Source organism: Desmodus rotundus, chromosome 2 (genome assembly GCF_022682495.2).
Source record: "Desmodus rotundus isolate HL8 chromosome 2, HLdesRot8A.1, whole genome shotgun sequence".
Classification (NCBI taxonomy): Eukaryota; Metazoa; Chordata; class Mammalia; order Chiroptera; family Phyllostomidae; genus Desmodus; species Desmodus rotundus.
Window position 1 is genome coordinate 115,633,799 of NC_071388.1, and position 22,270 is coordinate 115,656,068.

At 37.1% G+C, this 22,270-nt stretch overlaps 1 protein-coding gene across 22 annotated transcripts in view; it reads left to right on the forward strand.

Annotated features, from left to right (window-relative positions):
- CLASP1 (cytoplasmic linker associated protein 1) overlaps window positions 1–22,270 on the forward strand; it is a 259,814-nt gene that overhangs the window by 138,530 nt on the left and 99,014 nt on the right. For all 22 annotated transcript variants that reach the window (XM_053918559.2, XM_045203086.3, XM_045203089.3 and 19 more), the window contains 8 exons: window positions 7,322–7,474; window positions 10,297–10,370; window positions 11,523–11,615; window positions 13,159–13,304; window positions 14,413–14,548; window positions 15,594–15,664; window positions 19,777–19,836; window positions 21,659–21,736. In XM_053918559.2, coding sequence (XP_053774534.1) covers window positions 7,322–7,474; window positions 10,297–10,370; window positions 11,523–11,615; window positions 13,159–13,304; window positions 14,413–14,548; window positions 15,594–15,664; window positions 19,777–19,836; window positions 21,659–21,736 — 811 coding nt within the window. The remainder of the gene's footprint in view (window positions 1–7,321; window positions 7,475–10,296; window positions 10,371–11,522; window positions 11,616–13,158; window positions 13,305–14,412; window positions 14,549–15,593; window positions 15,665–19,776; window positions 19,837–21,658; window positions 21,737–22,270) is intronic.

A 22,270-nucleotide genomic window follows, 5' to 3' on the forward strand; every position in this document is an offset into this window, starting at 1 on the left:
ATGAAAACAAACCCACAACTATTAAAAACTGAACCTAAGAACAAAAACAAAACAAACTAAGCAAACAACTAGAACAGGAACAGAATCACAGAAGTGGAGATCACCCAGCGGGGGCGGGGGGGTGGGGGAATGGGGGAAAAGGTATAGGGAATAAGTAGCATAAATTGAAGATACAAAATAGACAGGGGGAGGTTAAGAATAGTATGGGATATGGAAAAGCCAAAGAAGTTATATTTATGACCCATGGACATGAACTAAGGCGGGGGTGGGTGGGAGGGAGTAAGGAGGGCGAAGCGGAATAAAAGGGGGGAAATGGGAGAATTGTAATAGTATAATCAATAAAATTAAGAAAACTTATTAATCATTTTCAAATACCTTGTCACGGTACTATAGAAGGAGGAATGGAGTTCAGGTGATTTTTTTTTTTTTTTTAAGGATTAAGGAGGTGATGGTGGCTGGGAACTGAAAGTTTTAATTACCTTATTCCAAATTTTTACCATGGAGTGTCCCATAAGATAAGTGACTCTTACATGACAGCCTTTGTAAGGGTTGCTAGAGATAGATTTAATCATTTCTTTGGGTTCAGGGAGAACTAATCCTTCTGTAAGACCATTTTCTCTGTAATATAAGTTGTCTTAGTGTGTGAAAAATCCTAACCGATGTAACAGCAGAACCTTTCATAGCTGAAAATACTCATTGTCATGCATGTTTTTGCCTTACTTAAAGCTCTAGGAAAAAAAGCAAAGTTTGAGATGTCTGTTTAAGCTGAAAAGCCTAAAGAAAATGGGAACTTAAATGACTGGTTGAGTTCACTATGGCTTGCTTTGGTTGAGAAATGCTGAAGTATATTAGAAGCTGGACTGTGAGGCTGCTTATCCTGTACTGGATTCAGACCGGATCTACTCTACGTACTGTGCTGTTGCAGATACAGCTTCTTTGTTCAGTTAAGGAATGGCCCCTTCTGTATAAGAAGATATACCCAGTTATCTGAAACTGGGAACCTTTTTGAGAGTCTGACTTCCTTTTTTTTTTTTTTTTCTTTTTAAGATTTTATTTATTTTTAGAGAGGGGAAGGAAGGAAGAGAGGGAGAGAAATATCACTGTGGTTGCCTCTTGAGCACCCCCTACCTGGGACCTGGCCTGCAACCAAGGCATGTGCCCTGACTGGGAATTGAACCAATGACCCTTGGGTTCACGGGCTGGCCGAGAACACAGAGCCACACCAGCCAGGGCTCCAACCTCCTTTTTAATTTGATTTTAATTTTTGGGTGTCTAAAAAGCTGGGAAACGTAGGGTAAACGTATTTTTAATAGTGTATTAGTTTTCAAATAGGTTTAATTGGCATTTTTTCTCCAAACACCTTTTGAGGCGAAGTATGTCTGAAGTTAAAGTAGTGTGTCTAACAGTTAGTCTGGAAAATGAATATGCTATACTCTTTTACTGGTTTCCCTGAATTCCTAGCTCAGAAAATTTGAATCTCTTTTTTGATTAACAGAGCACATGGAAAAGAGTTTAATCTTGATGGTACAGGGTAGTAACTTGAACACCTGCTACTGTGCTGTTAAGTTGTATAAATGTGATTTGACCTCTGTCCTGGCACTGGCATTCTAAGCAGTTTGGACTTGTGGGGTTTGCTGTATGTGTGTTTGCTTTTATACTCTATGTTTAGCTGTCTGGCTTTCAGCTGTCACTTCTCATTAACATCATTCTGCTTAACTCCTGCATCCCTCTTTCTCACTAATCTGGGCAGGAAATGATATAATAAATCTGTTTCCAAAGGGTAGGTAAAGACTGAGTTGGGACTATTAGAGCTCTGTTTTTTAAAAGTCTACATAGGCTGCTCAATATGCTTTTTCCGCCCTTCCCTTCCTTGGGAGGTGTTTCCATACAGAAATTGGAGATGAAACATGTGCCTTCTCACTGCATCCCGCCATTATATGAAATCTTCAGTAAATTTGGACAAGTTATTATTATCTTGTAAAAATATAAGCTCTTTGAGGACAGAATCTGAACTGTTTCCATTTTCTTCATGCTTCCCCAGTTTTTTGTGTGGCATCCTATACAGCAACATATATGTAAACTGCCAAGATGTGCATAAGTCAATGTATATCCTTTCTCTGGCCACCAGGTTATCTGCCCATAACATGAGACTATAGAGTGGAAACTAAATGTTAAGTGTTTTATTCTTGCTTTAAACAGTCAATTATCTTTTGCAGCCATTAAAATATGAGGGGAAAGTCTTATATTTTTCATGTATTTACTGTCTTCAGTGTGCCTCATTTCTTTATGTAAATTTGTTTCCATTTTCCATTTTCTTTTTGCCTGAAGATCTTCTTTTCACATTTGGACTGCAGCTAGTTCAGCCTCCTGGTGACAATTCTTTTTTTGTTTGTCTGAATAAATTTTTATTTAGCCTTTATTCTTAAAAGATATTTTTGCTGGATATAGAATTCTATGTTTATACTTTTAACCATTTTCAAGATGTCATTTTAATGTCTTCTAGCACATGTGGTTTCTGATGAAGCCTGCTGTCACTTACTCCTCTGTATGTGTCTTTTTCCTCTCTTGCTCCTGCTGGGAGTGCATTTTTATGTGTGTTAGACTACTCGATATGATCCCACAGGTCTCTGAGACTCTCTTATTTTTTTTCAGCCCTGTTCCCCCATCTCTGAGCTTAATTTTGGTTAAATTTTATTGCTGTGTGTTTAAATTCCATGATTTTTTCCTTCTGCCCTGAAGTGTTTAATGTTTTAATCTCATTCAATGGAATTCTCATTTCAGGTACTATGTTTTCTTAATTTATAAAAGTTCCATTTGGTTCTTTAAAAAAAAATCTTCCTTTTGTCTCATTATGTCTATGTGTCCCTTCAATTCTTTTTTTTTTTTTTTTTTAAAGATTTTATTTATTTTTAGAGAGGGGAAAGGAGGCAGAAAGAGAGGGAGAGAAACATTGATATGTAGTTGCCTCTTGCACACCCCCTACTGGGGACCTGGCCCTTAACCCAGACATGTGCCCTGACTGGGAATCGAACCACCACCCTTGGGTTCACAGGCTAGCACTCAGTCCACTGAGCCACACCAGCCAGGGCGTTCCTTCACTTACTGAACGTAGTGGGTTGGCCAAAAAATGTGTTTTGAGTTTTTCCATAAGATGGCTCTAATAGCACCTAGTTGTCTGTAACTTCTTTTGAAAAAATTTTCTCAGATTGTAATGTGACAGCTGTCATATCAGCCTGTATTTAAAAAAAATTGGTCAATTTTTATGTTGCCACTTTATTACTGAAGATGGAAGAAAATAATGCAACATTTTCAGCATATGCTTTTTTGTTTCAAGAATAAAATGCAACTGAAATGCAGAAAACGATTTGTGCAGCGTATGGAGAAGGTGCTGTGACTGATCGAACATATCAAAAGTGGTTTGCAAAGTTATGGGTTGGAGATTTCTCACTGGACGTTGCTCCACAGTCGGGTAAACCAGTTGAAGTTGATAGCAATCCTGTTGAGACATTAATTGAGAACAGTCAGTGTTCTGCCATGTGGGAGATAGCCAATATACTCAAAATATCCAAATCAAGAGTCGAAAATCATTGTCACCAGCTTGGTTATGTTAATTGCTTTGCTTTTTGGGTTCCACCTAAGTTAAGTGAAAAAAATCTGGTTGACCGTATTTCCGCATATGATTCTCTACTTAAATGCAATGAAAATGTTCTGTGACATGGAAGTGTCACAATTTTAAAGCAAATTGTGACAGGCGATGAAAAGTGGATACTTTACAATAGCGTAGAATGACAAGATCATGGGACCAGCGAAATGAACCACCACCAACCGCACCAAAGGCTAGCTGGTCTTCATCCAAAGAAGGTGATGTTGTATATATGGTAGGATTGAAAGGGAGTCCTCTTTTTTGAGCTCTGGAAAACCGAACAAGTAATTCCAACAAGTACTGCTCTCAATTGGACCAACTGAAAGCAGCACTCAACGGAAAGCATCCAGAATTAGTCAACAGAAACACATAATCTTCTGTGAGGATAATGCCAAACTGCATGTTCCTTTGATGACCAGGCAAAAACTGTTACACTTGACGGGGAAGTTCTGATTCATCTGCTGTATTCATCAGACAGTGCACCTTCAGATTTCCATTTATGTTGGTCTTTACAAAATTCTCTTAATTGAAATTTTTTAATTCCCTGGGAGACTGCAGAAAGGCACCTAGAATAATTCACTGGTCAAAAAGCTAAAAAGTTTTGGGAAGATGAAATTATGAAGTTGACTGAAAGATGGCAGAAGATAGTGGAACAAAATGCTGAATATGTTGTTCAATAAAGTTATTGGTGAAAATGAAAAATGAGTCTTTTTAGTTTTACTTAAAACTGAACGAACTTTTTGGCCAACCCAATATTTATAGCAGTCGTAATGTTCTTATCTACTAGTTTCATCATCTCCATCAGTACTGTTTTCCAATTTATTCCCCTCTCCAGATTATAGGTCACATTTTCCTGCTTCTCACAGTGTTTATGAAATTTTGATTAGATGCTGTGAATTATGAATGTCACATTGTTGTTTTCTGCATTTTGTTATATTCCTTTTAAGAATGTTATGCTTTGTTTTGGCAAAGCAGTTAAGTTATTTGCAGATCTGTCTAACATCCTTGAGGCTTGTTTTTAAACTCTGGTCAGTCAGGTTTAATGTAGCCTTCACTCCAGAAATAGTTCAGTTGTACTACTAAGGCATGCCCTCTCGGAGGTCTCTATTGAATGCCTGCATTGAGCCACACAGAACACTGGTGCTTGACTATCTTCCTTCTATATAAACTTTGAGAATCAGTCTATAGATTCCTTGTCATTTTTTGCCCTGTTTTGTGGGATTTCACCCACACATGCATGGTCTAGAACTTAGTACATTTCTAGAGCTCTCTTTTTGGGTAGCTTCCTCTTGTCTAGCACTCTCTCTGTAACTTCCAGCCACCTCAGCTTTTCTGAACTCAGATCTTCATTTTCTCAACTTGGCTACCAGGTTCAGTTTGGGTTCCCATGTACTTTGTAGCCTGGAAATTGTCTCCAGGCAGAAAGAAGTAGGGATTATATAGCTCACCTTGTTTTTCTTTCTCAGGCATCAAAATTCTGCACTGCCTGCTGTCCTGTCTGAAAGTAGTTTTATATATTCTCTCTGGTTTTTAGCTACACAAGAAGGTTTAACTAAGCCATCATTGCTGCAAGCAGAAATTCCAGGAATTCCAGTGAAATTGGTTCATTCAAAGTAATTCTCCATAACTGAAAGCAATTCTAAATGGCATGCCTGCCTATGTTAGAAAGACAATTTACATGAATTTTTGAATGAAGCATAATAGTGTCTTTATTTCCCATATTCATTACTTAACCTTTTCTACCAACTGAACTGTTATTGTTCTGAGAAGAATAATTGTTGGAGTTCTTCAACATGGTCGATTAATGACAGTGGAGTGGTTCAGATGCTCTTGGAGCTCCGTTGAGGACAGATGGGCTGAGAGGAGTCCTTGTCACTGCTAATGCTGTCAATGCTCAGTGGGTGACCTCTCCTTTGGGTTGTTATTATCCTGTACATTAGACTAAATTTTACTTCTGGGAAAGGCCTTATTAATGTGCTCTGCAGTCTAAGAATCACCTTTTGAATTCACATGGGAAGTCTGTGTTAATATACCACCAACTCTCTAAATCAGTAAGAAATTTATACATGGATTGAAAGAACTACCATATTTTTCGGACTGTGAGACACTCCCCACCTCCAAATTTGGGAGGAAAATGGGGGTGCATGTTATAGTCTGAATGTAGCTTACCTGTCTTGCAGGGGTTTTTTTCCCGCCTTTATTTTCCTCCTCTAAAACCTAGGTCTGTCTTACGGTCCGGTGAGTCTTACAGTCCGAAAAATACGGAATATGTGAAACAACATAAGCATAGCCTTCATAAGGTGTTCCGGGAAATGTAAAGGCATGTTGGAGGAAGCTGATTTGTAGAAGGATATGCACTTGTAAGAATAGGTTCCCCCCCACCCCCCCCACACACAATGTTGAGGAAAAGAAGCCATGTCATTTGAAGTGGATTGTTGGTGAATTGTAAGGAACATTAGGATCCTGAGCAGACACAAGATTTTGCTATTGATAGTTGAGCTAAGAAGGTACAGAGTAAGAAAAACAGGTTGTTATCTATATCTGTTTTGGGGGCAACAGTTATTTTCTTTCAACTTACTGGTAAAGATCTAATGCCCTTTTTCAGAAATCTTGAGTATTGCCAGTAACAGATGTTAGTCTTCTTTTGCTTTTAATACCCTTCATTCAGTTCTAGGTTTAACCTTCGGAATGACTCGCACGCGCTGTATAAGCCTTTAGTATTGTGTGTAGTGCACTGTGATACCTTTAACTTTGTGTCGTCAAAGTACTGTTTACAAATATGCTGATTTTTGTAAAGCCTAAATAGGGTTTTTCTTTTAATTTTAAATGCAACTTGAGGAATATTATCAGATCCACTGCTGCTTAGAAAATTTAAAAGCTAAGTAAATTTATTTAAAAATGTTCAACCTCACTAAAAGGGAAAGGTAACATTGAAGAGGCATTTTTTTACCTATCAATTTTGGTTGAAGTTTAAAAATGGTAATTAGTCTTGGCAAGGGTGCAGCGAAAAGGGCATGTCTTTGAACTTCCAGGAAAAAGAAATGTTTATATGACCTTTCTGAAGATAAGTTTGGCGGTATACATCAAAAAACTTTTATACTCCCACTCAGTAACTTGGCTTCTAGGGATGTTTTTCTTAAAATTGTTAGAAATTCAAAAAAAAATGCAAGTAGGAAGGTGTTACAATATTATTTCTAATGAGATATTAGAACCACTCTAAATGTCTAACAAAGTATTTTAGTTATGGCATTTTCCAGTTACAAAGTACCATGCAACCATTAAAAGGTGTTTGTGAAGTATATTTTTTCCATATTGAAAAACTGACTTATTTGAAATAAGCAGTCTTCCAAAATGATATATAATATAGTGTTATGCCAGCTATTATTTAAAAATGACAGAATGGTCAGAAATATGCCAACATATTTCTAGGTTGTGGTTTTATGAGAGATTGCTTTCTTCTATATGTGTTCTCTATTTTTGGAAATGGGGTGGGAAAGTGTTCTAGGTTTATGAAAGCGAACTTGATGTTTGTACTTGCATTAGGCTTGTAAAGACCCTGGATAGGTACCTCAGATTTCAGAAGAGGAGGCAAACCATTCATCTCTAAGGCTAGTTATTTTAAGTTCAGGTGAAAAAGTACTTTTTGTTAAAACAATGATTGCTGCTGTTACTCTTCAGATAAAAATTTTGATGATGAAGATTCTGTGGATGGTAACAGACCTTCCTCTGCTAGTTCTACGTCATCCAAAGCTCCAGCAACCTCACGGAGAAATGTTGGAATGGGGACTACCCGTCGGCTTGGATCATCCACTCTTGGATCCAAGTCTTCAGGTAAGGCCAAGCCCCAGGTGGTGGTGTGGGGTCAGCTCTGCAAGCTTTTGAAGCTAAACATGCATAGTATTTGCTTTCTGTGCCCTTCAGAAGTGAAGCAGTCTCAATCGCAATATGTTTCTGTTGGCAGTTCTTTAATTACTGTGCTGTTAATGCTGATACATTTGTTGGATGTAAATTTGAGCTGCTGTGTTTCCATATTTTGGTAAGCAGAGCTTGTAGGAGAATGAAGCCCACACTGAGAAAAGCATAGCTAAGAGATAAAGGAATTGACCAAAAGGGTACCCTGATGGCATTTTTTGATTATTGGGATCCAGCAGTGCTTGAAGCTACAATGGGGCCTGTCTAGCCAGTTTTTGTTCATCCGGACTGAGACTGTCCAGAAGTCAGATTGTACCTTTTGTCTTTAAAATGTATTGTTACTCCAGGTAGCATTATTCCTTGTGAGATCAGTATGGATATTAAATTAAGTACATGAGTGGGGATTAGCTCCTTGAGGCTTGAAAATTGATTAACAAAGATTTCTTCTCTAAATCCCTCCTCTCCCACTTCCCCCCAATTTAGACAGTTTGAGTTCTTTTTACATACTTTCATTTTGCTGTCCTATTGTAAATTTACATGCAAATTTCCTACTTCTTTACTTCGAAAACATTATGTAGCCACTCCTCTAGAACCGTGCTTACTGTTAGCATTGGGCTTTTAAGCTTCCTGGATAAGCTACGTTAATGCTGGTGTCAGGATTAGCGTCAGAATGCTGTTTCCTGCTGGTCTTTCATGCTTTCTGGACTGGCCCTACAGTGTTGGTGTGCTGACTGGAGGGATCAGCACTATAGTGCCTTTGCCACCAGCATCCCTGTCTGTATTAAAGGAGCTGTACTGATGGCAGAGAGTGCCATTCTAATCTTTTTGGGGGATACATTTAAAATTTTTGTTGTTGTTGTTATTGAGCTTAAATTCACATAGTGTAAAATTAACCATTTTAAAGGTAACAATTTAGTGGCATGTACTGTATTCACAGTGTTGTGCAACTAACACATCTAGTTCCAAAGCAGTGTTATCACCCCAAGAGAAAACCTCAGACCCTGTATACATTGCCCCAATTTCTTCCTTGCCCTAGTCCCTCACCATCTCCAATCTACATTTTGTCCCTGGGAATTTACATATGCTAGATATTTCAGAGAAATGAAATCATACAACATGTGATCTTTGGTCTGGCTTCTTTCATTTAGCATAATGTTGTGTCCAACCTTTTGGCATCTCTGCACCACACTGGAAGAAGAGTTGTTTTAGGCCATACATTAAATACATTGAGCCATGTAATCATAAAAAAATCTCATAATGTTTTAAGTAAATTTACGATTTTGTTTTGGGCCTCATTCACAGCCATCCTGGGCTGCTTGAGGTTCATCTGCATTGTAGCGTGTATCAGTATTTCATTTCTCTTATAGCTGAATAGTCTTCTAATCCATTTCCTTGACCTATTCTTGGGTGGCATCAGTTCTACAAACAAGGTTTAGAAAATTTCTGCATGATCAGACCATTTCTTTTTCTTCCAAAAATCCCAGCTGTGTAAATTATGCAGCGATATCAGCCCTGTTCTCCCTTTCAGCCCTGATCTCATCTTCTCCCCATTTTGTTTAACACCATGGTCATGAATTTCTTTATTGGCTCCTTCTTGTCAGATTCTTTCGGTCTTGGAGTCCTCTTCCATCTGTGGTATGTGGTGCAGTGCCTTACACAGAGGAGGCCCTCGAGACCTGTCTACTCAGTGGGATCCAGCACCACATCTCAGTGTGTTTACTGTCCACTGTTTACAGTTGGCCTGTAGGTGCAGTGCAATTGTTCATCAGGGCGATGGCGCACATGTACTGCTGCCAGGAGTCATCCATAAAGCCCTTTTCTGACAAGGTTCCATCAGGATACCAAACACCAGAGAGGTGGTCTGACAGGAAGGTCTAGAAGATTGCTCAGATTGATCAGTGTAAATCATTAATGAGGGTTTACAAGGGTGACGATAGACACCAATTTTGAAAACTTTATTGGGGGGGGGGGGGGAAATGCCTGATGAGATGTCAGAAGATTGTGTGGTTCGTATCCTGAATGATAGCAATTAACTCTGAGGTATACAAAGCATTTTCCAACAAGGGGAACCTTGCTGCTGATGCATAAATGAAAAATTGACACAGTTCCCATGAGTTCAAAGGAAATGAAAATGTTTTGAGACTGATACACAGTCGAAATGAAACTATAAAATTTTTAGAACTTACTTGAATATTTCATAAATTTGTGATGCTAGATTTCTAATATAACTAAATACCCTGAAGAATTAAATGTTGTATTACCTCTTTATTAGAATCTCTCAAAAAGTTTATACATTAATAGAATATAAACCTTCTGAATCTTTTAAAGGCTAAACTGTCCATCCTTAAATAAATAGTCTCTTTAAATTCTTTAAGCTAATGTATATAATATTGTAGAACTACTACATCTTTATCAAACTTCAGTAATATTTGTCAATTCCACAACACTCTAAATTTATTTTAATACTCACTCAAGGGTAAGTTTATTGATTTTTAGAGAAAGAAGGGAGAGAGAGAAATATCAATCGGTGCCTCCTATACGTGCCCCACCTGGAGATCAAACTCACTACTTTTTGGTGTGTGGGTGAACCCTCCAACCAACTGAGCCCCCATGCAAGGCTCTAAATTTTTATTAAGCTTTAAGTAAATGGTTACAAATCTACCAAAATGTAATTTTTATTGTATATATTCAGATTCTTCCAATACACATTGTTTTCTTTTAAAATATTAATTTTTTTATAGCTGCAAAAGAAGGAGCTGGTGCTGTTGATGAAGAAGATTTTATTAAAGCCTTTGATGATGTACCTGTAGTGCAGGTGAGTGAGGATATTTGAGTTGGATTAAAAATAAGGATAGGCTTATTCTTCAAATTTCATTTTTCAAGTATGTGATATGTGACGTTCCTTACTAGGCAAGGTAATTTTAAGCATCATGAGCACTGAGGTTGCAGACTACCAAATGTTGGAACCTTGTAGAACTGAAACGAAGAGTAAAACTCAAGGCCCAAGGTGATCTTTCAGTAAGAACTAGAGAGAAATTGTTTGCTCTAGTAATAAGTTCGTGGGCCAGGTTATATAAAAGAGAGGGGGGAGTGATTAGACTATACAAGGGAGCAAAGAAACATGCTTATTAGGGATTTTTCTTAGAAAAATTTATAAATTTGAAGGATTTCGGTGTCTGAAAAGCTATGAAGAATGGTTTAATAGTAGCTTAGTTTATACCATCTTGGTGCTTTACTTAAGTATCTAACAGATGATGCAAAGGTTATTGATAAAAGTTGGGGTAAAGTCACATATTTTAACTGCTTTGAATATGTCAGTGTTGTCTGTTAATTACTGGGGTTAACAATACTTTTCTTAGCCTACATTAACCTTTCGTCCTCTGGATTCCTGTAACATTTAATGTATATACTAATTGCTTGTTACATGCTGTTTGGTTGCCACATGAGTATAAATAAGATAATAGGTAGGCATTTTAGGCTGAGCTTCATCCTTAAGTCCTTGACCTTCCCAGCATGCCTCATTCTTGGTTGATTATTCCCCTACCTGTCTTATCAGATGTGGGGATAAATGAGAAAGTAGCTTTGGGAGTGATTAAAGTTAAATATGTATAATGTGGTGTTACATATAATACTAAGGGTCATAAATGACTTGTATATCACTGACAGTTCCCCAGTAGGCCTCTTTCTCTTTTATATGTGAATTCATCTTTTAAGTTTACAATAAAGCTTTATTTGAGGCAAGGTCATCCATACCTGAGCATCATATCTAGTGGATATGTACTCCCAATGGGAAAGAAACTCATTCTAAGACAAATCTGTCCAGATGTTATCTCAAAGGTTCTTCTGGAAAATGAAATGATTTATTTTACTAAACTTACAAAATGGTCTTGACTTCATATAATTAAGAAATAATCTTTTTTATTCTTTGAATTTTCTTATGTTGATTGTAAATTAATTTTGCTTACAGATTTATTCCAGCCGAGACCTTGAGGAATCCATAAACAAGATCAGGGAAATACTATCTGATGATAAGCATGATTGGGAGCAAAGAGTAAATGCGGTAAGCCATTGACTTCCTGTGATTATATTCTCATTAGATTTATTTATCTGTTGTAAATACTTTACTATGAAATTGGGATACAGCTCTAATGAATTTTAAATAGTAAATATTTTAAATATAAATTACTGCATTAACACTTTACCTTTTAGTAGAATATCCCACTTCTATTGCTCTTTTTAAAACATGTCAACTTACACCTTTATGTATTTCCTATATTTTAACAAAGACCTAATTGTGGAATGCCAGGTGATGCCCTCCACTCTCATCTTGGTAAAGATTTAAATCTGTGATTATTGTCCAGTGAAGCTGCTTTTTAGTGGCATCTTCAGTGTGTATTCCTCTGTTCCTATCTTGACATCACTTGCTAGAATTATACACATATTTTTAAAAGTAGATTAATGAAAGTAAGTGTGCTAAACGTTAAAGGGAAAGTGTGTCTTATCTGAGAAAAGCTATTTTATAGTGGTTGGCTGGCAAGAAGAGGGGTGGTAAAAAAAAAAAAAAAAAGCTATTGTATTCTATTTCAAATTTAGACCAGCCTGTTAGTAATGGTAAGTGAAGGTTACTAAAAAATGACTGTAGGATTGCATCTTCCTTTATTAAATAAATGGCAGTTGGAGTGGGGTGTGGGCAAAGGTAAGCTTAGAGAGGGAGGAGGTTTTTACAAGGTGAAATGAAAGTTTTAATTATTTTATCATTAGGATATGCTGTATATACTAAAATGTTTTCAATTACAAAATGCGTTTTGTAGAATTGTAATATATTGGGTTGGCCAAAAGTCCATTTAGCTTTTTCGGTACAGTGAAAGACACATTCTTCATTTTCAGCAATAACTTTATTGATTTGGATATTTTGAGTACGTCAGCTGTCTCCCGTGTGGTAGAGCATTGATTATTCTGGATAAATTTCTCGATTTGATTGCTATCAACTTCAATTGGTCTACCTTACCATGGGACATCGTCCCATGAGAAATCTCCAGCACAAAATTACGGAAATTTCGCAAACCACTTTTGACATGTTCCATTAGTCACCCACCTTATCCATACACTGTACAAATCTTTTTTTGCATTTCAGTTGCATTTTTACCTTTCTTGAAATAATAAAGCCAAATAATAATATGCCAAAAATGTTGGTGTATTTTCTTCCATCTTCAGTATTAAAATGGCTAGACAAAAATTTACCAATTTTGGTAAGTTCTTTTTTAAATGCACAATGATACAACAGCTGTCACAATATAATCTAACTAAATTGTTTTGAATGAAGTTAGAGATAACTAAGCACTACTAAAGCAATCTTATGGAGAAAAAAACCAAATGGACTTTGGGGCCAACCCAATATCTATCGCATACTACATTTAAAAAATTACTTGTTCTTATTTGCAATGTGAAGATTGGTTCAGGATATTAGCTAACATTTAATTGGCTGAATTCTTTTTGGAAGATGATTTCTATATCATTTAACTTTGATGTTGATCTCATTTGATGGCTTCTATTGTTTTGTATGCTGTTTTTTGTATACTACTAATTTTTCTCTATCCCATTAGCTAAAAAAGATTAGATCTTTACTTTTGGCTGGTGCTGCTGAGTATGATAACTTCTTTCAACATTTGCGACTTTTGGATGGAGCCTTTAAACTATCTGCTAAGGATCTGCGGTCTCAGGTAGTGCGGGAGGCTTGTATCACGTTGGGGTAAGGACTTCAATGCTCCAGATTCTCGCGTATCATAACATAGCCTCATCAGAGGCTTCAGAGATGGTTCATTGAGTCTGTCTGATGGGTCTGTCTAATGTTACTTTGACTAGTCTCCAAGACCCATTACAGTTACACTTCTGTCAGTACTTTTACAATATTTCTCACCCAATTACATAAAGTGTGACAGATTTTAAACTTTATTCTGTGACTTAGCTCTGAAGCCTCTATTTTAAAATTGAAGCACTTATTATTAATACATAAAAATGAAATTTATAACTTCCATTTCTAAGCTTTTTCATTGATTTTGCTGGCAGGATATAGTATGATTATCAGAATTTTTGTTTCTAGAAGAGTGCTGTAGCTATAAAATTAAAGTTAAAGGCTTGTATTGCAGGAAAAACCTCTATCAATGTTTGAAGCTGGAACTTCTGTGTTAGAAGGTGTGTCAGAATAATAAGGAAGCAGCAACATAAGGTGGCATTGTGGCTGTTCAAAAGTTTTGGCCTTTGGCTGCAGCCAAGGCAGGCTAGCTCAGTTGGTTAGAGCATTGTCCCACTACACCAAGGTTTCGGGTTCAAGCCCCTGTCGGGCACATACCACAATCAACCAATGAATGCATATATGTGGAACAACATATCAATGTTTTTCTTTCTCTCTTCCTTCCTTGCTCTCTCTGAAATCAGTAAATTAAAAATAAAAATGTTACAAAGACATTTCTCTTTGTGTTAACTGTTCCCCCACCCCCCATAAAAAAGTTTTGGCTGCAGTCATGTTGAAGCGTGAATATTTTGTATTAAACATAGGAGGGTGAGGAAAGAAGGGTGAGGGAATGTTTTCATGTTTATGTTTTGTTAGTACATGATAATTTGTTTTATGCTATTTGAAGTGTAATTAGTTGGAAATGACTTAGTTTAAAAAAAGGAGCACGTTTCTTGGGCTAATTGTTGTTTGCCAGGTCCTCTACGTGTATATTGGAAAGATTGGAGACTCTTGTCCTTTATCCCTAGATGTCTTCAAAGGAAGGCTCTAAAATGTTAAGAGGTTTTATAAGCTTCACTGTTTGCAAGAAATGTAACTACTGTCCATTATTCATTTCTTATTGCAGGCATCTATCATCAGTTCTGGGGAATAAATTTGACCATGGAGCTGAAGCCATTATGCCAACTATCTTTAATTTAATTCCAAACAGTGCCAAAATTATGGCCACTTCTGGTGTTGTAGCTGTTAGGTTAATCATTCGGGTAAGTGTGTTTTGGGGCCATACATAGAATAAGCAAGTGGTAAATACTGGTGGTTGATAAGCACTGTTTAGAGGCGTTTTTCACTAGAGTGATTACATATAGTTAGAGTCATATTGTACATATAGTATTGGCCGTTTTTACGTCACTTATTTTAGCCTATGAGCCTTTTACATCTCATAATGTGAATTGCGTGTATGATGTGTATTGGTGAGATACTGATCATTGACTCATTGCTTTTAAATACTTGAACATCGCCATCTGCTGCTGAGTTTCTGCTCTGTTCTTCGTATCTCCAGATAGTACTCCTGTGCTGCTTCTTAGTCCCCATTTGTTCCACTTTCGGTATTTGTGATTGCGGTTTTACTTTTCACCTGTAATTGTCATTTACTTAATTGCGTGCAAGCCAGAAACAAAATATTCTCTTCAGTTAAGTTTTCTAAACATTGATTTAGATTTAAGTGATTATTTGAGTATGTTATGTGTAAGTTTTCAGTAAAACCTAGTCATTCACAAAAGCTTAAAATGAAAATTCTTTGTATCCACCCACAAGTAAGTCCTTTTTTCCCAGAGGCAACCCTTGTAGCTGGGGCTTGATGATGTTAACTGAAGTCAACCCAGAATATTCCTGGTTATTGTGCGTTACTTTGTATTATTTTTACCTTTTACTGTTTGCACTGCCTACTTCAAATGTTAAACCCAGAGCTATTACTGGACATTTCCATTGAAACAATATCAAAATAAATTGGCCTCCTGATCCCTTTTGAACTCACTCATACCTCTGTTACTCAGATAGTTTAGATTTTATACCAACAATTTGTTTTAATTTTAGGCTTATTTACATATCATGTTATCTGTTTTGACTGTGTAAATTTTGTCATGGCCTTTGGTAATATCCAGTGATACTCTTTTTTCCTTTCTAAACTCAGTGAAATTCTAATTTGATGATATGTGTGCTTTTAGGAAGGTTAGTAAGGAAATGTTTGTCCTAATTATGTATTATTTTTGTATTTTCAAGTGTTCACTCTTTTTTTGTTCTTCTCTACAGCACACACACATTCCTAGGCTAATACCTGTCATAACAAGCAACTGTACCTCTAAGTCTGTTGCAGTTAGGAGGTAAATTTTTAAATAGTTTCCTTATTATTTTTGCACTGTTTAAAAACCAAAACAAATTTTTCTCACTGCGAAAGAATTTGTTTGAAATGTTTAATATTTAAGGTAGCTGCAGTACCTTTGCATTGAAGGATTATGATCTAAATAGTCGTGAAAGTATACTTGGGCAGCCTTTGTTATTTGTGCTTACAAATGTGCATATGCATGTGTGTGTGTGTGAGAGAGAATGTGTGTGTGTGTGTGTGTGTGTGTGTGAATTAATTGGGATTGGGTGGGGAGGAAGGATAGAGGATCCCACTGTACATTTTTTCCTGAGATAGTCTCTCTACCTACGTCATTGGAGTAACCCATTCTTTGAATGAATGAAGATAGTAACTATATACATGCAAGAAAAAATTAACATAAGTTGTATGTTTGAATCTTCCCATAGTGACTTTTGGGATTCTGAATCCTGACCAATCACCTGCTTCTTTTCATAGTTATGGAAGATAAACCCAGAAGATACAACCTGGATAGCTAGCTAGGGCTTTGTCCCTGAGTCCCTGTTTTGTCTTGTGTCCTGATGAGTGAGCTGCCTTAGATGACATGTGAGGAATAAGGGCTCTTCCAGGTGGGATTCATGATTCTTGACTGTTGAATCACAGAGTCTTTTGAGAGTCTGTTCGGATCTGTGGCCCCTTTTGCCAGGAAAATGTAAATACACAAGGGTGCTTTTTGTGTAGATTTTTCAGGGGATTTATGGATACCACTGAAGCCTCTCAGTGGATTATACCAGGAGCTTTATAGTTACATCTTACAGTTTCATGGAAGGCATGCAGAAGAGAAGGGGAATAATCTAACCTGTATAAAGCTAGGCAGAAAGAAATTGCTCCTTCCACTGAAATAGCTTTATTTTGAACTACATGGCCAAATTGTATATAGCTAAGGAATGCAGTCTGCCCTTGACCCACAGTTCAGCTTCTCCTTGGAAACAGAGTGGAGTAGCTTCAGCTGTCCTAGAGATGAGAGTGTGAAGTCAGCAAGGTAGAGGGGTGATAGTGAATTCTAGAAGAGACAGACTTGGGTTGGAGTGTCATCTCTTCCCATGTGCTAATTATTTGTCCTGTTGGGAATGAAAGTATTGGGTTGGCCAAAAAGTTTGTTTAGTTGTTTCGGTATGATGGCACTAGTAGTGCTTAGTTGTCTTTAACTTTGTTCAAAACAATTTTGTTAGATTGTGTTGTGACAGCTGTCATATCAGCATGCTTTTAAAAAAACTTATCAAAATTGGTGAATTTTTGTGCAGCCATTTTAATATTGAAGATGGAAGAAAATATGCAATATCTTAATTGTATTATGCTTTATTTCAAGAAAGGAAAAAATGCAACTGAAATGTGAAAAATAGATTTATGCAGTGTATGGAGTAGGTGCTGTGACTGACTCATCGAATGTGTCAAAGGTGGTTTGCGAAGTTTTTAGGTACTATTGACATTTTGGCCAAGTAATTCCTTGCTGTGAGGCTGTCTTCTGCATTGGAAGATGTTTATTAGCACCCCTGGCCTCTACCCACTAGCAGCCAATAGGAGGAGGAAGCCGACATATTCAAAATATCCAAATCAATAAAATAATTGATGAAAATGAAAAATATCTTTTATTTTACGGAAAAAACTTAACGGACTTTTTGGCCAACCCAGTACTACCCCTGTGTAGAGTTGTTGTGCAGGTCCACAGTCTCTTAGGTAAAAGGATTTAACACTTAGTAAAAGCTTAATAAGTGGTAACCAGTATTAGAATTTGTGGCTGCTGCTGTTATTGTTGTTAGTATTGTTTTAGGTTTCCCAGAGAGGTTCAAAGTGTGTTTTTCCTTTGTTCGGTAGAGTTGCTGCAGTGAAGTGCCACAGATCTTTGTGGGGGAACATTACAGGATGTTTAATTAGTCAGCTTGGGCTGCCCAACAAAATACCATACACTGGGCGGCTAAAACAACAGAAATGTGTTTAGTCGCAATTCTGGGGGCTGGCAGTCTGAGATCAGAGTTCCTCAGTGGCTGGCTTCTAATGAGGGTAGGTTGCAGGGGCAGCCTTCTCGCTGTGTCCTCACATGGCAGAGAGAGAGAGCAAGCTCTCTGGTGTTTCTTCTGAGCCTTCTCATCCCATCATGAGAACCATACTTCATTACCTCCTGAAGGCCCCATCATTTCCAGATAACATCATACTGGGGTTAGGGCCTCAACATGAATTTCGGGTTAACACAACTCAGTATACAGCATTTAACAGTTCTGGCCTTTGGTGCTAAATGTGACTAGCAACCTGCAAGTGCTGTGATGATAGAAATGCCAACCCCTTCATCAGTTTCTGAGACACACACCCAGATTGCTGTTCCTGTATTTAGTCAGAACCATGTTTCTTAATGCTGAAAGAAAAAACAGACCATCTCACCCAGGCCTTCTGCCTTTAGAAAGGTAAAGAGGGCCAAAGAGGGCAGTGTAACCAAGGCAGTGCACTTTTCTGTTTTAATCTGTACCTAGCTTCACTTTGGAAAATTTGTAATAAATGGATTGCACAACTTCCCTGCCTTTCAGAAGTTTGTATTTTAGTTGGAGAGATTGAAAACAATAATGCAAAGCAATGTACGAGTGAGTTACAGCACATGTGGTAGATTTAGGAACTAAGAGAGCAGTGATGAAAACCAGCAGATACATTCTCAAGAAGCTTCATAGAGAGTTAAAACTTGAGTTGCGTTTTTGAATGATGAGTAGGTGAAGAAAAGCGACGAGCTCTAATCTGATGTTTTTAATTAATGATGTGTTTAATGCCAGCATCGATAGACTTCTGTGTGTGCTGATAGCCTAAAAAGTTGAAAACAAAACCTAATTACTGGTGATTTTTTAAATTAATATTTAAGACAAGAATTAGCACCAAAGATCTCTTTTCACTAAGAGATAAATACATATAGACATATGCACACACACATTTAAAATAAGAGAGAGAGAGACGAGAAAAGTCAGACCAGGAAATGACATGAGGAAAAGGGTAGAAAAAGAATAAACAAAGGCCTACATTAGAGCGGGGTTGGGGGAAGCGATAGTGGGGAAAGGACGTGGGCATACACCAGTCTTTCCTTGGAGAAAGTTTGTTTTGTAAACCCCCACAGTCTCCTACCACTTCTAGGAATGAGTTAAATCACCCTCCTGTGTGTTCTAGAGCCCCTGTGCGCTCGCACACAGGCCATTTCTTGTCTATTGTGCTTGCTGTGTTATGTCTTGGTTACCATTGTATCTAGCATCTAGCGTAGGATAAGGGGTTATTAAAGATTTATTGAGTGATTAATAATTGCATGAATTATGAGGTTTTGAATTGGGAAGATCATGGGAAAGAAAGTGTAGTCATTAGAGATTACCTACTGACTTGTTCCCTTGAATGGGTTCCCAAAACTGTAAAGATTTATTCCTTTAAGGATGGATATCCTGGACTTCACCCAACATGGTAATGCAATCCAAAGGAGATGAGACTGGAATAGTTTTTGTGCACAAATCAGACTAAGAAAGATCACAAAAGTGAAAAGAGTGGAAAAGAAAGGGTATTGAAATAATGAAGAGAGGGAAATAGCTGAGTAGCTCGGAAAGAAAAATGCATTGTAAGCACTACCTAGGACCTTCTTAGAAGGAAAATTGGGCAAACGCTTTTTGTCCTACATTGTATTTTTTTACTTTTTTATGTGCAAGGCATTCTGTGAAATTAATGCAAAGACCAGTAGCCTGATTCTGTAATGTATGTTGATCTTTTGTGCATGTTTGCGTACTGTATGCACGCATTATTTGAGGTAGTATAAAAACAAATGAGAAAGGGGCACCTTTTTAGCAATGTTGCCATGAAGCTCAAGCTTCTGGTTTGGAGGGAACTCCTGTATCCTCTGCCTACATCTCTGTAATTTTTCTTTTTGACTTCCATAGATGATTGATTTTTTTCATTTGCTTTGATTGTGTCAATTCTGATTCCATTTTTGTGTTCTATTTTTTTAAATCATAAAAGAAGAAACTTATCAATTATAAAAACTAGTGTTCACTTAAGAAAAAGCTTTTATTTTCACTAACATACAAATCACTAAGTTACATATTTTTCCTTTACAATTTTCAGACGCTGTTTTGAATTTTTAGATTTACTTTTACAAGAATGGCAGACACATTCACTGGAACGGTGAGCATCTGATGTCCTGGTTTTTTCCTGAATTGAATCTTGAGAGTTAATGACTGAGGGAATGGTCCAGCCCCCTTTCTATCAGAAATGAAGGAATCTAAGTATTTGTTCTCATGACTACTTCTGTTACTTCTACTGATGTGAGCCATATAATATTGGTAGAAGCCTTTGATGAATCTCCTTGATTGTAATATTAAGGTGTCTAGAGATGTAGGCACCATGTGCACTATGACCTCTACAAAGCCAGGATTAACTGTTTATTGACTGATTCTGCAGCTTGACATTCCTGTCAGTTCCAGTGAGGTCAGTGTTTAAAGTTGTTCTTTGTAGGGAGGGTGTTAACTCCTAGGTCTTACAAGAATGTCACTTGTTTGGAAGTTTCCTCTTTGATCCCTCTGTATTAGGAAGTCAGCAGTTTTCTCTTTATTCAGATTGGTGTTTTACATCATCATAGTAAAAAGTAGAATTATGACAAAATTCTTTTTTTTTAATTCAAACCCGATTTTCTTTTCTTTTTAAAGGTTTTGTTTATCTTTAGAGAAGGGAGAAGGGGGGAGGAAATAGAGGAAGAGAAACATTCATTAGTTGCCTCTTCCACACCCCAGACCCAGGCATGTGCCCTGACCTGCAATCAAACCAGTGACCTTGTGGTTTGCTGGACACTCAACCCACTGAGCCACACCAGCCAGGGCTATCACAGAATTCTTGAAAAATAGAAGCATGCCTCTGAATTTTGAGAGTCATTTTTTGTTATTTCTGAGTGAAATTTGGAGAAATAAATGGTGATGTTATGCCCATTTTTTAGTTTATGAAGAACTTCACAGCATATTAAACATTTTATTAGAGTGGAACTTTAATAAATCATCCTGGCAGTTCCATCCATACTGCAGAGGTCAGAGATGAAACAAACCTAGCCTCCCAGAGGTAAATTTTCATCTGAAAATACTTCGAATCTAGAAGACAGTCTTACTTTTTTCCCCCAATATTTTCTCATTTTTTAATCTCATGGGTATTGTATCCTCTTTATATGTTGGCAGTTTTGGAATTTAGAGGTGAAAAGTGGAGTGAGTGATTTAATGTGGGGATAGGCAAGTAGAACAGAAAAGCATGAACTCGGAAGTAGTCCCATGTAGTCCTTCATCCCAGCTCAGTGTTTGTCCCTAGCAGGTACTCATATTAATTGAATAAATGAAGGAATGAAGGTAAGACTGTGAATGGGCTGGAAAAATCAGTAGTCTTATGTTGTATGAGACGATTCATTCCAGTCATTTCCCTTTTCTTAAAACTTTATGAAATAGTCAATGAGACAATTTAATGATTTCTTCTCATCTAGGGTAGGACATGAATAAAGATGATCTATTTATAAAATTTTACATAATTTTATAAAATTGTTCATGGTACTTAGTGGAGCTTGAAAAAACATTGTCTTTAACTACAGAAATGTGATGTGGATAGCCTCTTTAGTATTAAGATTATTATTTCATTAAAATATCCACATAAACTAGTTCTGATTACAGAAAAAATAGGGTTTTGTTGTTTTGGCTCATAAAAGATTGGGCTAAATAAGTATGGCATGAGAAAAATAAGCCATAACTTTTTAAAAAAATCACACCAGTGAGTAGGGTTATCCAGGCTACTTAGGTGGGGGGTTGGGCAGGTAGGGCACTGGGACAGACTTAGAAGACCTGCAGAGAGTGCTCTGATTTTGTTAAGTTGCACAAAGGCTCTCCCATTGCCATTTTGAAGCTGTTTCTCATGCTTGTTTCAGTCTGTATAACACGTATGTTAATGATTGTTGCTGCTTTCTTTTCTAAATATCTAGACATATATCAGTATTAGCCGAAACAATAAAGAAGGGAATACAGGATGCCGATTCTGAAGCAAGAATAGAAGCCAGAAAGTAAGTGTTTATTTCTACACCACTTTTTTTATTCACTACTTTTATTTTCATATGCATTGTCTAGATTGCCTTATTTAAAAACACGTTAAGTTATGTCAAAATATTTTGTTAATCGTGACTTTTAAATATGACCCTAGAAGGTCATTTCAGAATTTTTCTGTAGTTTTTTGTTTAGGAGGTCGGTTAGTGCCCAGACCTGAAAGAGTAATTGATATTATCTGAACATTATCAGAATTGAGGTAGAAAACAGAATGCTCATTTTTAAATTTATGAGACACTATTATTCCATGAATCAGAAGAGCACTTACATGCATGCTCAGTGTATTCTCTTATTCATTAAGCCCTGTTAAACACCAAGTCATAATCCAGACTGACTTCTTGATTTACTGTGAAAAAGTCCTGATCACAGGGCTTCTTTCCCTGTGATCACATCTTTGCAGTATCAGGTAGTCATTTGGGAAGCATGCATCACAGTCAGGGATGGTGGGGAGAGCCGAGGCTCAGGATGGTCACAGTGCGGACTTGCTGAGGCAG